Genomic DNA, 16,356 nt, shown 5'->3' with positions numbered 1-16,356 from the left:
ACTAGACATGATGAGGGTACCACTATCTCACAACCCATCAGCAGGTAATTCATAAGGAGGTCAAAGAAAGGAAAAGGCCACAGAATCATGCATAATTTAGCAATTTCATCAATAAACAATTCTTCAGATAATAAAAAAGAGCACTGAAAGAGGCATGAGGAGAAGGAGAATGGGGACAAAAATACCACCAACACCATCCTGCAAGCAAACTTTGACTTTGTGTGCTACAGGAAACTAGGTAAATAATTCCCCAGTTTGCATCAACAGCCATGATAATCATGTATGGAAATACAGACACACATACATTTATACTTTGTACATTACACTTGATCCACTTGGATATGTGATGATGCTGCAAAAATAAATAAGGTAAATAAATAAAAAAAAAAAAGAACCAGAGGGAAAAAGCTGTAAGCAATTATTCAATCACTTTGGACTTCACAAACGACAGAACGAGAGGAAATAGCCTCAAGTTGTGCCAGGGGAGGTTTAGATTGAATATAGGGAAAAATTTCTTCACTGAAAGGGTTATTAAGCAGCGGAACAGGCTGCCCAGGGAAGAGGTTGAGTCACCATCCCTGGAGGTATTTAAAAGACATGTAGATATAGCACTTAGGGACATGGTTTAGTGGTGGACTTGGCAGTGCTGGGTTAACGGTTGGACTTGATGATTTTAAAGGTCTTTTCCAACAAAAATGATTCTATGATTCTATGAAACTTAGCTCTAGTAACATAACAATCAACATTAAAGACACAAAAGCAAAACCTCAGAAAGGTAAAACTCTACAGAAACTTGTAGCTACAATGGTCTAATCAGACTTGACATAGTTATTCTGATTCTTGAATTCTGTAAGTCACAAAAAATTTCTCCCTATTGTGTGTTGCAGTCTACCAGATTATTTTTTTTTTGTAGTTATGAAGTGTGGTAAAACTAATACTTCTAAAAGCTATTACTAGCAATTCATATTTCAAATTACTGGAGAACAGAAAAGCAGAAATTGCTTTTTGATCATCCCATGGTCACATATTTTAATTTAATTTTAAGAAAAACTGTCATTCCAAACAGATTTCTAGTGAGAAACACTTTAATGTATAATACTCAAAAGAAATATTAATATGCAACACCTTACAAGGTCTAGAAATATTTTAATTTATTGTTTATATCTATAAACATTAATTTTTAAACATCAGAGACACTAAACAGGAATAAACAAAAATTAAGTACAGAATTTTTTTGAACTTGTTCTAGCTTTTATATGTTAACTATGATGCGTTTATTTCAGTCAACCTTATCATCACGGATCTTGCAAGTGCAAAGTCTCATTACGCTAGATATTAAACAACAAGATAAGGGGACAGTCAAGGAGAGTAGGGATGCAGTCAAATGCTTTACTGAGTTAACAGCTTTTATCTGTGATACTCTGAATTTCCTTTCCAATGTACTTTTTTTTTTCAGCCCAAATATCATAAGGTGACAAGCATAGGAATTTTTACAATGTAATGTGATATTACAAATGCAAAAATTTAGATACCAGAACAAAGGTAAAATTCCAGTCTATCCCATTGGCTAAACATACACTGCATAGGTATGCAAGAACAGGTATTTTACAGGAATAGCATATGGCAATGTGTTAAGGACTCAGAGAAAATAAGATGCAATTCTTCGTGACAAAGCAATGACAACATTTTTTACTTTCATCTGAATAGCAGATAAATGAAAAAAATCACTTAACTCTAGGAGTGCCAAAAAAGATCAGTTATAAAGTTAAATGGACCAATGTAATTCTTTAATACTAATTTTATATAAATTAGATGATTTAATTTTGATTCTATTGTGGATTATTCTCTAATATCTAGGGATTGTTCCACATACAGAACATTAGGTAATTACAGGCACTTAACAGCATGTGTTAAGTCTATTGTTTTGTAAAGGTCCCTCTCACCTTTTCCTTTTGCCCTTTTCAAGAGGAAAATTGATAGCATTTTATATCTAAGCTAAACTGAAATTTCACATACAATTTCTATACCACTGGGATTATGCATTGAAGTGCCGTTTGTGCCTTTAGAAATCTTCCCACTGTCTCAAACCACGGGACTGCTCGCATGCTGAATAAGACCTTAAGATTCCTTCTTTTACTCTTTTCTGAGAAAAAGACATCTGTTTTGCGTCATCTTTTTGCTATCTTCACCATAGTATTCCAGACTTAAGGATTTAATTTAGTACATGGGTAGGGCTTGACAATTTTTAAATTTTGGTCACACAGATTCACATTTCAATCTCCATGTTTAGATGACAGCCTGATCTTAAGCCCATTCTTACAGCTCAGAACACAAAACTATGATCCGTTATTTATGCATTTTTACGTGCATCTTTAAGTTGGCATAGTGTCATATATTTAAGGGGAAGAAAGTAACCTCAACTTTTTACTCACAAACTGAATCATGTCCTTCCCAAATGTCAGTTCTCTGAGTAGTTCTCACACACTGCAACAGATGGACCTTGCACAATGGCTTTCCCCTACCATGTGAGTAGGAGAATGGGAAATCTTATGAAGAGGTATAGAAGGAAGATCAGGAAGAAAGTGAGACCTAGTTAGCAGTCACAAGCATTTGGTAGCCACCTTAGAATTTTTACTTCCCAGATTATCCAGGTGACATATAATTAGCATCACTGTAAACATTTATATTTGGACGGGAAGGTGGAGTGTAGTCTCTTTTATCCTTCTATAACCAATATGGTTGAGGTCTTTTGCCTATAAATTCCTCTTCTCTGTCCTTCATTCACACAGTACAATCAATTATCTCTTGACACTAACAAAGAACAATCTATAGATATACTCATATATATATACTCATATATATATACTCATATATATACTCACATAGTATATACTCATAAAAATCAAATGTGGCATTCTATTCTTAAATAACTTCGGCTAGTTTTGCACAATCAAGGTAATTATATTATTTAGGAGAATAAAGTGTGTGTAAAATATATAAAAATGAAAATAAGTTATAAATTTTTCTTGCATGTTGGACTTCTTTTTTTTAATTAGAGGTCTGAGAAATCTGTAAATAGAACCCAAGCAGTATGAGAACTGGTATCTTTTCACATGGAATCAATCTGTTCTTGAAGGCTGATTGCTTGTTTGTAGTCTTCTACAGCCCCTTTATTGAAACCCAATTTACCACGAATTTCAGCTCTAAAATTATACATCAAGGCATCATTAGGCTGAATTGACAATGCTGTAGAAATAAGAAATAGAATGTTAGGCTTTTTTTTTAACATTATCACACGATTATAAAGAGAAGCATGGTCCAAAAACTTTTGTCAATGCTCAAATTCTCCAGATATGCTTTCACAAGACAAAACATACTACATACATTAACTTTACAACAAGAGGTAGGCAACTTTGTTTTGTTATTTAAACTTCAGATTTTTCTTCTCTTTTTGATGCCATTTATGAATCCCACTTCAATTTTGCCCCAACAGTAGAAACTATGCTTTCCTCTGAAACACAAGCAAAATCTAAGAGAAGAAAACTACCACCATCCAATTTCTGGAACATGGCAATGTACCCAATATCTCATTCAGCTTCTCATTTGGATAAAAAGGATTTAGGTACTTCTTGGAAAGTTTAATCTGCTGTTTTAAAATTCTGCTTTAGGGAGAAAATTTGTTGAAAATCAATCAGCTCCCTGGTCTAGTCAATTTTCACCATCTAACACTGTGAAAACACTAGTCATGTAAGCCACAAAGTAAAAACACTATTTTGACAAATTCCACTGTAAAAGTAAACTAATTTCTAAAAAAACAAATCTAAAGAGTTATTTTTTCTGGAAAGATCCTTACCTGTACAATCAAGTGTTGTCAAATCAAAGCCACATTACTAAATTTTGTTTTATAGAACCATAGAATAATTTAGGTTGGAAAAGACCTTTAAGATCATTGAGCCCAACCATTAACCTAACACTGCCAAGTTCATGACTAAACCATGTCCCTACGTGCCACATCTACACGTCTTTTAAATACCTCCAGAGATGGTGACTCTACCACTTCCCTGGGCAGCATGTTCCAATGCTTAATAACCCTTTTGGTGAAGAAATTTTTCCCTATATCCAATCTCAGCATCCCCTGGTGCAACTTGAGGCCACCCACCTCGCTACAACCTCCTTTCAGGTAGTTTATAACTACCTAAAATAAGTTTATTTATAACTTATTTTCATTTTTATATATTTTACACACGCTTTATTCTCCTAAATAATATAATTACCTTGATTGTGCAAAACTAGCCGAAGTTATTTAAGAATAGAATGCCACATTTGATTTTTATGAGTTATAGATTGTTCTTTGTTAGTGTCAAGAGATAATTGATTGTATTGTGTGAATGAAGGACAGAGAAGAGGAATTTACAGGCAAAAGACTTCAGAGAGTGATGAGGTCTCCCCTGAGCCTCCTTTTCTCCAGACTAAACAACCCTAGTTCCCTCAGCCGCTCCTCATGAGACTTGTGCTCTAGACCCTTCACCAGCTTCGTTGCCCTTCTTTAGACATGCTCCAGCACCTCAATGTCTGTCTCGTAGTGAGAGGCCCAAAACTGAACAGAGTATTTGAGATGGGGTCTCACCAGGACCAAGTACAAAGGGATGATCACTTCCCTAGTCCTGCTGGCCACACTATTTCTGATACAAGCCACAATGCTACTGGCCTTCTTGACCACCTGGGCACTCTGCTGGCTCATATTCAGCCAGCTATCAACCAACACCCCCAGTTCCTTTTCTGCCGGGCACCTTTCCACCATTCTTTCCCAAGCCTGTAGCGTTGCATGGGGTGGTTGTGACCCAAGTGCAGGACCCGACACTTAGCCTTGTTGAACCTCATACAGCTGGCCTCAGACCATCGAACCTGCCTGTCCAGATCTCTCTGCAGAGCCTTCCTACCCTCAAGCAGATCAACACTTCCACCTAACTTGGTGTCGTCTGCAAACTTACTGAGGGTGCACTCAATCCCCTCATCCAGATCATTGATAAAGACATTAAACAGAACTAGCACCAACACTGAACCCTGAGGAATACCACTTTTGACTGGCTGCCAGCTGGATTTAACTCCATTCACCACAACTCTTCAGGCCTGGCCATCCAGCCAGTTTTTTACCCAGCAAAGAGTGCACTCATTCAAACCACGAGCAGCCGGTTTCTCCAGGAGAATGCTGTAGGAAACGGTGTCAAAGGCTTTACTAAAGTTTAGGTAGACAACACCCACATTATTATAAAATTAATACAAACTGAACATAACTTTAGCTACTGAGAGAAGCTTGCCTGTATCCAGAGTTGCTGAATCTCATGTTAGTAGCAATGACAGAAGCAGCAATGGAATAATATAGCTTAGCTGTCTTGAAACTGAACGAAAGATTTGTTTTTTACTAAGATCAGGATGAAAGTTTGATTCAGCTCTATGAGCCAATAGAAAAGCTTACGGAAGCCAAATACTGTTTCAAAACTTGTTCTACAAAGAGTACATTCATTAAATTTCATGTTTATATATAAAATAAGTTACCTGAATGATGTTTTCTAGGCACCTAGATATCTCAACACATATACACACACACAAAAACTCAAAAATTTTTTGGACTTGGTAAGTAGAGTATTTCGCACAACTTCTTGCCACAATTTCATTTAGAATAGGGCTCTGTTCAGCTGCTAATGACACACATTATATGAAACAGTTTATATTCTAATTTACATATTCTTTCAATTTTGAGACTCTGTTCTCAAAAAAAACCCCACAATTAATTAATCTCTTCTTTTTAATCACATCATAATATCTGATCAAATTAAGTAGAAAATATGCTAGCAAAAATACACACATACTTTCTGAATTATGAAATAACACCAAGTAATTTGTTATCATAATTGTTAGTATGTTACCAAACATAATCATGACAGGTAAATAAAGATTACCTGTTGAAATGTCTTTCTCAGCTAGTTCATATTGCTTTAATCCATTATAGAAATTGGCCCTGTTAAAATACACTGCTGCAGAGAATGGGCAGAGACAAATTGCTTTCTCAAAGTCTTCTTTTGCTTCTTCAATATTGCTTAGTAATGTATTTGTAACAGCACGATTCATGATAGCAGATTCATTTCTTGGGTCAAGTTGTAATACCTTGGAATAATAGCAATAGGCCTGCAAAACACATGAACTTGAGACAAAATACACTGTGAAAATTTGAGGAAATTGCTTATGTACAACTTGTAAATTCCAGTTTGTTTCTTTAAGCCGTTAGTATTCTTAAGTCTTTACACGTTCTGTTTAACATTCTTTGTACATAGAAAAGAGACACAGCACCAGCACGTTCATCCACAAATAGGTCAATCCCCACCCAGACTTCTGAAAAAAGAACAGCTGTTTACGCTGAATTGTAATCATAGCACAGAAGAAATTAGCTACACACTAAGGTCTATTTTAATTACCACAGAAAATAGTTTATAATGCAGCACCTATTCTTAAACTTCTTGATGAGAATGACAAGGATGAATGTCTATGGGTAAAGATCAGGGGGAAGCTGCAGAGCGGACATTACGGTGGGAGTCTGTTATAGACCACCCAACCAGGATGAGCAGGCGGACGAGGTGTTTCACAAGCGGCTGTCAGAAGCCGCCTGGTCGCCGGCCCTTGTACTCGTGGGTGACTTCAACTTGCCAGATGTCTGCTGGAAATACAACATGGCAGAGAGGAAGCAATCTAGGAGGGTCCTAGAATGTGTGGAGGACAAATTCCTCATGCAAGTGGTAAATGAACCCACTAGAGGAGGGGCCCTGCTTGACCTGTTGTTTGTGAACAGAGAAGGACTAGTGGGAGATGTGAGGGTCGGTGGCCGTCTTGGGAATAGTGACCATGAAATGTTAGAGTTTTCGATAGTGGGGGAAGTAAGGAGGGGCAAGAGCAGAACTTCTCCCTTAGATTTCTGGCGGGCTGACTTTAGCCTGTTTAAGAGGCTGGTGGACTGAGTCCCTTGGGAGTCGGTCCTGAAGGGCAAAGGAGTCCAGGAAGGCTGGACATGCTTCAAAAGGGAATTACTAAATATTCAGGAACAGGCTGTCCCAGTGTGTAGGAAGACAAGCTGTTGGGGAAAAAGACCGGCCTGGTTAAACAGAGAACTTAGGCTAGAACTCAAGGAAAAAAAGAGAGCCTATTTGCTCTGGAAGAAGGGTCGGGTAACTTGGGAGGTCTATAGGGACGTGGCCACGTCGTGTAGGGAGAAGATTAGAAGGGCCAAAGCTCAATTAGAGCTTGATTTGGCTGATACAGTCAAAGATAACAAAAAAAAGTTTCTACAAATACATTAACAGCAAAAGGAGTGTCAAGGAGAGCCTCCACCACTTGCTGAATGAGGAGGGTAGTGTAGTGTCAGGGGATGAGGAAAAGGCAGAGGTGCTCAATGCCTTCTTTGCCTCAGTCTTTAATGTCAAGACCGGTTGTCCTCAGGAGACTCAGCCCCCAGAGCCTGAAGTTAGGGACGGGGGGCTGTGTGAAGCCCCCATAATCCAGGAGGAGACAGTTAGTGACCTGCTGTGCCAGTTGGACACCCACAAGGCTATGGGCCCAGATGGGATTCACCCCAGAGTAATGAAGGAACTGGCAAATGAACTTGCCAAATCACTCTCGATTATCTACCGGCAGTCCTGGTTAACTGGAGAAGTTCCAGCTGACTGGAAATTAGCAAATGTAACGCCCATCTACTAGAAGGGCCGGAAGGATGATCCAGGGAACTATCAGCCTGACCTCGGTGCCAGGCAAGGTGATGGAACAGATCATCCTGAGTGCCATTACATGGCACACGCAGGACAATTGGGGCATCGGGGCCAGCCAACATGGATTCATGAAAGGCAGGTCCTGCTTGACAAACCTGGTCTCCTTCTATGACCAAGTGAGCCACTTAGTAGATGAGGGCAGGGCTGTGGATGTAGTCTGTCTAGACTTCAGTAAGGCATTCGACACTGTCTCCCACAGCATCCTCCTAGACAAACTGGCTGCCCGGGGCTTGGATGGGTGGACTCTTCAATGGGTTGAAAACTGGCTGGATGGCCAAGCCCAGAGAGTGGTGGTGAATGGGGCAAAGTCCAACTGGCGGCCGGTCACTAGCGGTGTTCCCCAGGGCTCAGTTTTGGGGCCGGTGCTGTTCAATATCTTTATAGATGATCTAGACGTAGGGATTGAGTGCACCCTCAGCAAATTTGCAGATGACACCAAGCTGGGTGGGAGTGTCGATCTGCTGGAGGGTAGGAAGGCCCTACAGAGGGATCTGGACAGGTTAGATAGATGGGCTGAGACCAACGGCATGACGTTCAACAAGAACAAGTGCCGGGTCTTACACTTCAGCCACAACAACCCCATGCAGCTCTACAGGCTGGGGGAAGAGTGGTTAGAAAGTGGCCCAGCAGAAAGAGACCTGGGGGTGCTGATCGACAGCCGGCTAAACATGAGCCAGCAGTGTGCCCAGGTGGCCAAGAAGGCCAATGGCATCCTGGCCTCTATTAGGAATAGAGTAGCCAGCCGGTCTAGGGAAGTGATCGTCCCTCTGTACTCGGCACTGGTGAGGCCGCACCTTGAATACTGTGTTCAGTTCTGGGCCCCGCACTTCAAGAAAGGTGTTGAGGTGTTGGAGCGAGTCCAGAGGAGGGCGACCAAGCTGGTGAAGGGTCTGGAGGGTCTGACCTATAAGGAACGGCTGAGGGAGCTGGGGTTGTTTAGCCTGGAGAAGAGGAGGCTCAGAGGTGACCTTATTGCAGTCTACAACTACCTGAAGGGAGGTTGTAGCGGAGTGGAAATCGGCCTCTTCTTCCAGGCAACTAGCGATAGGACAAGAGGACATAGCCTCAAGCTTTGCCAGAGGAGGTTCAAGTTGGACATTAGGAAGCATTTCTTCTCAGAAAGGGTCATTAGACATTGGAACGGGCTGCCCAGGGAGGTGGTGGAGTCACCATCTCTGTATGTGTTTAAGAAAAGACTGGACACGGCACTTAGTGCCATGGTCTAGTTGACATGGTGGTGTCAGGGCAATGGTTGGACTCGATGATCCCAGAGGTCTCTTCCAACCTGATTGATTCTGTGATTCTCCAGCTGGGATGGGGTAATCCTGATTATACATACAAATTGGGGGACAAGAGGCTGGAGAGCAGCCCAGTAGAAAGAGATCTGGGGGTTTGGGTTGATGGCAAGTTGAATATGAGTCAACAGTGTGCCCTGGCATCCAAAAGGGCCAACTGTGTTCTGGGGTGCATCAAGCACAGCATAGCTAGCCATTCAAGGGAGGTGATTGTCCCACTCTACGCTGCACTGGTGCAGCCTGACCTCGAGTACTGTGTGCAGTTTTGGGCACCTCAATATGAGAATGACATCAAACTATTGGAGTGTGTCCAGAAGAGGGCAACCGAGGTGGTGAAAGGCCTCAAGGGCAAGACTTATGAGGAATGGCTGAGGTGAGTTGGTTTGTTCAGCTTGGAGAAAAGAAGGCTGAGGGGTGATCTCATCGCAATCTATACCTTCCTCAAGGTGGGCAGCAGACGGGGAGGTGCTGATCTCCTCTCTCTGGTGACCAGTGATAGGACACGAGGAAATGGAATGAAACTCTGTCAGGGGAAGTTCAGACTGGACATTAGGAAAAGGTTCTTCACTGAGAGGGTAGTGGGTCACCGGAACAGGCTCCCAAGGGAAGCGATCATGGCACCAAGCCTGTCAGAGTTCAAGGAGCATCTGGACGACACTCTTAGTCATATGGTTTCATTTTAGGTAGTCCTGCAAGAAGCAGGGAGTTGGACTTGATGATCCTTATGAGTCCCTTCCAACCTGAGACCATCTATGATTCTGTGATTCTATACAAGAACATTAAATTGTTTTCTTACATGATCTATTTTTTGTGCTGTATTGAAGTACAAACTATCTAGGTTTAAAATCGTATGCCAAGCCTGTACTATACATGATGAATTCCTCAATAAGTGAACTGCAAACTGAAGTGTTTACAGATGCAACTCTAGGAGGGGATTAATTCAAGTAGATTAAGTGTGCTGAAGCATCCATGCTGGTTCTGGGTTTTTACAGCTGCTGGACCACAAAGCTCCAACCAAATAAAAGCCTGAGCCTACACCCAGGAAATGTGACTGGAAGACCAAAGGAAAAATAATTGCAGGGGCCTCCTCACAGAGAAAAATCAATGATCCTTGCCTTCAAGCAGATTTCAAGTTCACAAGAGGAATTTCAGTATCCATCTCTTCTGTATTTGAAGATACCCGCTGTATTTAAGCAGAATGAGGTGATTTAAAACTCCGAAGTTACTGTGATAACAGGAGGAAGATCTGACTTCTTGATTAAAGTTCATGAGCAGGAGATTCTTTTCACTCTCCTTGTCATGCTGCTGTAGTGAATCTGGGGGTAAGTTATTTAATGTATGGGAGATAGGCTGGTGGGAGAGTTACTGAACATCAGTGGGATTTTGGTACCTCATTTATTTACAAACTTTTGTGATGTGCATCCTAGCTATCATGAATCTTAGTTCATTCATATATATGATAAAATACATAGTAGTAGGGCAATTATTTACTATTAATTACTGCACATTAATTCATCTCCTGGTAGAGGACCATGAAATTCAATGTAAGAAAGCTTTGTGTTAAGTATACTTAAAGACAGCTTTATACCAACAGTATTTATTCAAGGAAAAAAGTTCTGAAGACAGTATAAAGACGGAGTATAGACTTACCTGTGAAAACTGTCGATTATGGAAGTAGATATTTGCTGCATTGAAATAGGCTAACACATAGTTGGGGTCAACAGAAATTGCTTGTTGATAGTCCTTCATGGCACAGGGTAGATATCCCATTAACTGATTGATGACACCCCGATTTGTTAGCAGCGGAGCAGTGGTAGCAAGCTGAAAGGAAATAGAAGATGCATTCTTACTCAGGGAAAAGTCACACTTCTACAGTAATTTATTCTGTTTTTCAAAGATACATTTACTTTAAAAAAAAATTGAATTGCACCTTCTAATACAAATTGGAAACTTTTCATATATAGTATTGTCTGACTTCATAGCAATAGGTTGATTTTAGTAAAATCACTTTAAGCTAACATTTACCTTTAATGCAGCATTTGTATCTTGAAACGCAGCAAAAGTTTCACCCATTTGAAGACAGACTGAAGCTCATCCATCATATGCAGTATGGCATTTTGGATCAATGCAAATGGCAACTGTAAATTGGCTCCAAGCTCTCTGAAGCTTTCCAAGGGCCTAAAATTAATTGCAATGTAACTACAATAAGAAACATAAGAAATGCCAAACATACTAATGGTCTCACTTAAAAAAATTACAGTAGAGAATGGAAGCATGCTTATATTTACAAATTCGGTTAACTAAATTACAGAAAAAATAATTCAAATATCTTGTTAATCATGCAATACTCATTGTCTTTGCAACTATGTAACATATCTGTCACAATGGTTTTAACTGTATTACCTCTTCTATATTACAGAATAAAAGAATGGTTGAGTTTGGAAGGGATCTCTGGAGATCATCTAAGCCAACCCCCTGCTCAAAGCAGGGTCAGCTAGAGAAAATTGCCCAGGACCATGTACAGTTAAGCTTTTGAACGTCTCCAAGGATGGAGACTCCACAACCTCTGTGCACAATCTGTTCCAGTGTTCATTCTCACGGTACAAAAAAAATAAAGAAATATTCTGATGTTTATATGGAATTACCTGTATTTCAGTCTGTGCCCATTGCTTCTTGTCCTGTCACTGGGCACCATTAAGAAGAGCATGGATCCATTTTCTTTGCATTGCTCCATCAGATGTTTATACGCATTTATAAGATTCCCCCTTGAGCCTTCACCTCTCTCTCCCTTCTCCTTGTATGACATATGCTTCAAGCCCTTAATCATCTTAGTGGCCCTTCAATGGATGAGTGCCAGTATGTTCATGTCTCTTTTGTACCGAAGAGCCCAGAACTGGACACAGCACTCTAGATGTGGCCTCACCAGTACTGAGTACAGGAGAAAGACTATCTCCCTCAACCTTCTGGCAATGTTGCTCATAACATAGCCCAGGGTGCCATTGGTCACCTCGACTGGAAGGGCACATTACTGACTAATCTTCAGCTTGTTGTTCATCTGGACCCCCAAGCCCTTTTCTCCAAAGCTGCTTTTGAGCCAGTCAGCCCCCAGACTCTACTGGTGCATGACGTTATTCTTCCCTACATACAGAACTTCTCACTTCCCTTTGTTGTATTTCATGAGGTTCATGTCTGCCATTTCTCCAGGATGTCCAGCCCGTCATCCCTCTAAACGGCAGCACAACCATTTGGTGTATCAACCACTCCTCCAAATTTTGTATAATTTACAAACTTGCTGAAGGTGCACTCTATCCCCATCATCCAGGTCATTAATGAAGACATTGAACAGTACTGGATCCAGTACTGACCCCTGGGGGTACTTCACTAGTGACTGGCCTCCAGCTGGACTTTATGGCACTAATAATGACCCTTTGAGCCTGACAGTTCAACCAGTTTTCAGTTCACCTCACTGTCCACTTATCTAGCCTATACTTGACCAGATTTTCTATGAAGACCTTATGAAAGACTACTGAAAGCTTTGCTAAAGTCAAGATAAACAACATTCACTGCACCACTCTCATCCACCAAGCTAGTCATCTCATTATAGAAGGCTATCAGGTTCATTAAGCATGATTTCTCCTTCATAAATTCATACTGATCACTCCCAATCACCTTCTTGTCCTTCATGTGTTTAAAAATAGTTTCCAGAATTATTTGCTTCATCACCCTTCCAGGGACTGAAGTGAGACTGACCTGCATGTAGCTCCCCAGATTCTATTTCTTGCCATTCTTGAAGACAGGAGCGACATTTACTTTCTTCCAGTCTTTGGGAACCTCTACCGATTGCCATGACCTTTCAAAGATAATTGAGAGTGGCCTTGCAAAGATGTTGGCTAGCTCCTCAGCACCTGTGGATGTATTCCATTAGATCCCGTAGCCTTGTGCATGTCCATTTTGTTTAATTGTTCTCTAACCTGATCCTTCTCCACCAAGGGTAAGTCCTCCTTGCTCTGGACTTTTCTACCAGTCATGGGGACTTGAGATTCCTGAAAGCCAGTCTTACCAGTAAAGACCAATGTAAAGAAGGCATTGAGTACCTCAGCTTTCTGCATGTCCTTTGTCACCAGATCCCAAATCAGAATCATCAGCAGGCCCATATTTTCCCTAATTTTGCTTTTGCTACTGATGTACTTGTAGAAGCCTTTCTTGTTGCCCTTCACATCCCTCACCAGATTAAATTCCAGATGGGCTATATACGTGCTTGTGACCTGAAGACTTATATATTGGACTTCACACAGAATAAAATTAAACCAATTAAATTAAAATTTTGCTTAGCAAAATCCCTCCCCTGGATGGTCAAATGGCATACTGTACCTCATGATGAACTTAGCACAGTCAAGAAAGTGCTTAATTCTGGGCGAGTAGGCCACTTGGGACCACAGGCAAAATGTAAACATTTTACCTAAGATACGGATTAATTAAGCAAAGGTGGAAGGCTAATCATATCATTCCCCACATCAAAATACTTCTCCACATGCGTCTATGTTTGAGTCACAAAAAAGTATAATCAGGTTAAAGAGAAGGCATCTAATGAGATTTAGGCCTCTCAGAAATTAAGCACCTGCCACTATGTGAAATTTCTGGGTTGCCTCCTGCACATAAGATATCTAATTCCTACCTACTCACCAATGTAGTCACTCCAGGTTTTTCTCTTGCACAGTACTTTCCAAAGCATTGTGAAAGCATTAGTTAGAATTTAAGTTTATTGGCAAAGCTGTAGAAGGAAATTTGCATGATACCCATGTAAGACCACCTGACACGTGCTACTAGCATTAGTTTCTTGTTTACACTGGCGAAAAATAATTTGCAGCAAGATTCATGACAATTCAAGACATTTCAGACAACTATATAATAGAGCACAGTAACTAAATGACAGAAATTAGACACAGACAAAAACTGTCAAGTCATATCATATATCCCTTTGCTAATATAGAAGTTTGTTTTCTATGTAGTTAAGTAGTTTTCAGAGATCGTTATATATAAGGCCTTTACCAAGGGATTTTAGCAAATTTGCTAACTGTATAGTTTGGATAACTAGGACATATGAGATTTTGTTTTACACAGATTCACCAACACTTTGGCTGCTTTTTACTTCAGTAAACAGCTCATACACACAACACATGCCAGTTCTTAATGTTAGTTTATCATAGAACCATATATGCAAATCAAATGAGTGTCAAGTTACTTGGTATTCCTTTATTCAAGAGCAGAACTCCAACAAGACTGGGCACAAACATGAAAAGAAAATAATAGCCTAACCATTTACTTACAAAGAAAGAAGATGCCATAAGGCTTGTCTTAAGTACATGGATTATCTGATGTTTATTACAATTATTTTATGTATTATATAAATGTATGCATATAAAATTGATGTTATTTTGTTTGATTAAGCATAGCATTGACAATGAATTTTGGTGTGTTACCTGCAAGCTGTATCCTAAGCAAATTCTGGCTTTTATACACTTTGGATTCAGGTGAATTGCTCTCAAGAAATCTTTTTGTGCTTGTTTACAACCAGCCTCATGTCCATTTTCCATGTACGAATTTCCTCGTCCAACATAGGCATCCACAGAAACAGGATCTAGTTTGAGAACCTGGTCAAATGATCTCCCAGCTTCTTCAAACTCATGAAGTCTAAAATAGAGATATTAATGTTTGCTGTTTAAAAATTCTATAAATAAAATTCTCAATTTATGAATTATCAGCAAATACTACGCCATAACGCCCATTGAAAGTAGTTCAGTTCTGATTGAAAGGGACACTTTTTTCCCTCCCCTTAAGTTTGCTTTCTGTATGTGTTCCCTGGTGGTTATAACAGCAAAGGTAGTCAGTGTAAGACCTTGCAGACTTCAGTTTGAGTTCCTTGGCCTGAGGAAGAAAACAGTAAAACTCTCATTAACTTTCGCTGGGCCAAGGTTTCACCTTTTCAACAGCTGTACTCAACAGAGAGACTTTATCTGAGTCATTCATGCTGCCCAAATGTCATGACCAAACATGTTTTTGGTAGTCTGTTCAGGCACAGATGTTTGAGCTGTAAATAATTTACTTCTAATATAAGCCTTCTCTCAGTTTTTTCTCATATCAATTCTTTAACTTATCCAAACTATGCTAATCTTGCAGGGTAAAAAGAGAAGATACTCGGGGTTCTAAGCATAGACCATTCTGGTCTAAGAGTAAGCCAAATGTGGAACTCCATCCTTAGATAAAACTTGATGCATCTGAGGTACACTGAGTAGGAATAAAAAGGATTAAATACCTGAAATGTCAATGAATGCTAGTAAAGCATAAACTTAAACACAAAGCAAAAACTTTAACGTGTCAAAGTACAAAATTGTTTTACCAAGTTGATACTGAAATATAAGATATTGTTTGAATATAAGCTACCTGTGTCTACCTGAAGCACAGCCTGACTTCTTTACCAGAAGAGGAAAGATTAAATATATTTAGCTAACAAATAACTTTAAGGGTTGTAAACCAAATGCTTTTTAAAATCACAACACTTGTTGCAAAAACAATCGTCTTGATAGGCAGTCATGAGGTTAGAGACTGCAGAATGGATCCCAAATGCATCTTAAAATCTATTATACAGCTGAGTTATATAGTTACTAGTGACCGCTTGTGACAGTTGAATACAGACACGGGCACCAAAATCATATGCTCAGTTCTTAGAAGCAGGATTCAGCATTCCTGTGAGAGTTCTGCATCATCCAGACACTGTGAAAGATGGAGCCAGTTATGCCCTAACTACAGGCATAGTAACACAAGAAGTTTTGATGCTGCAATCCTGAATATGTCCACCTCCACACTGTGTCAGCAGCAACAAGGTTAAGCAGACAGGTGGCAGAGTAACTGTAGAATAAAAGAGATTAGACTAAACTAACAGGCAGATAGCTATTATCATAGGTGATATTTGCATGAAACATGAGCTATCAACTCCAAATGCCACTATGGTAAGTAGACTAAGATACTAATGTACATCTTATTTCTCCCAATTTATATCTATTTTAAGTGATTAGCAGATTAAATTTAGTCTTTCTAAATAAATCCCATCTTGATGAAACTACACTTCAGAATTTCAAAATAAAAAATTCAGGCAAGGAAGACCATTCAGGCTTTTGCTTCTCTTTAAAGGACAAAGTGCATATTTAAACAGAAATTGCATCCTAACTAATTCTAAGCAAACCAACACA

The 16,356-nt window shown here is 39.8% G+C and overlaps 1 protein-coding gene across 1 annotated transcript in view; it reads right to left on the bottom strand.

Moving 5' to 3' along the window:
* Window positions 1-3,109: 3,109 nt before the first annotated feature.
* Window positions 3,110-16,356, bottom strand: part of TTC6 (tetratricopeptide repeat domain 6) — a 63,655-nt gene continuing 50,408 nt past the window's right edge. The window contains 5 exon segments of the mRNA XM_068397369.1: window positions 3,110-3,246; window positions 5,961-6,186; window positions 10,760-10,930; window positions 11,135-11,287; window positions 14,590-14,800. Coding sequence (XP_068253470.1) covers window positions 3,110-3,246; window positions 5,961-6,186; window positions 10,760-10,930; window positions 11,135-11,287; window positions 14,590-14,800 — 898 coding nt within the window.

The sequence above is a fragment of the Nyctibius grandis genome, chromosome 4 (genome assembly GCF_013368605.1).
Source record: "Nyctibius grandis isolate bNycGra1 chromosome 4, bNycGra1.pri, whole genome shotgun sequence".
NCBI lineage: Eukaryota > Metazoa > Chordata > Aves > Nyctibiiformes > Nyctibiidae > Nyctibius > Nyctibius grandis.
This window is presented reverse-complemented; position numbering and strand designations above follow the sequence as displayed.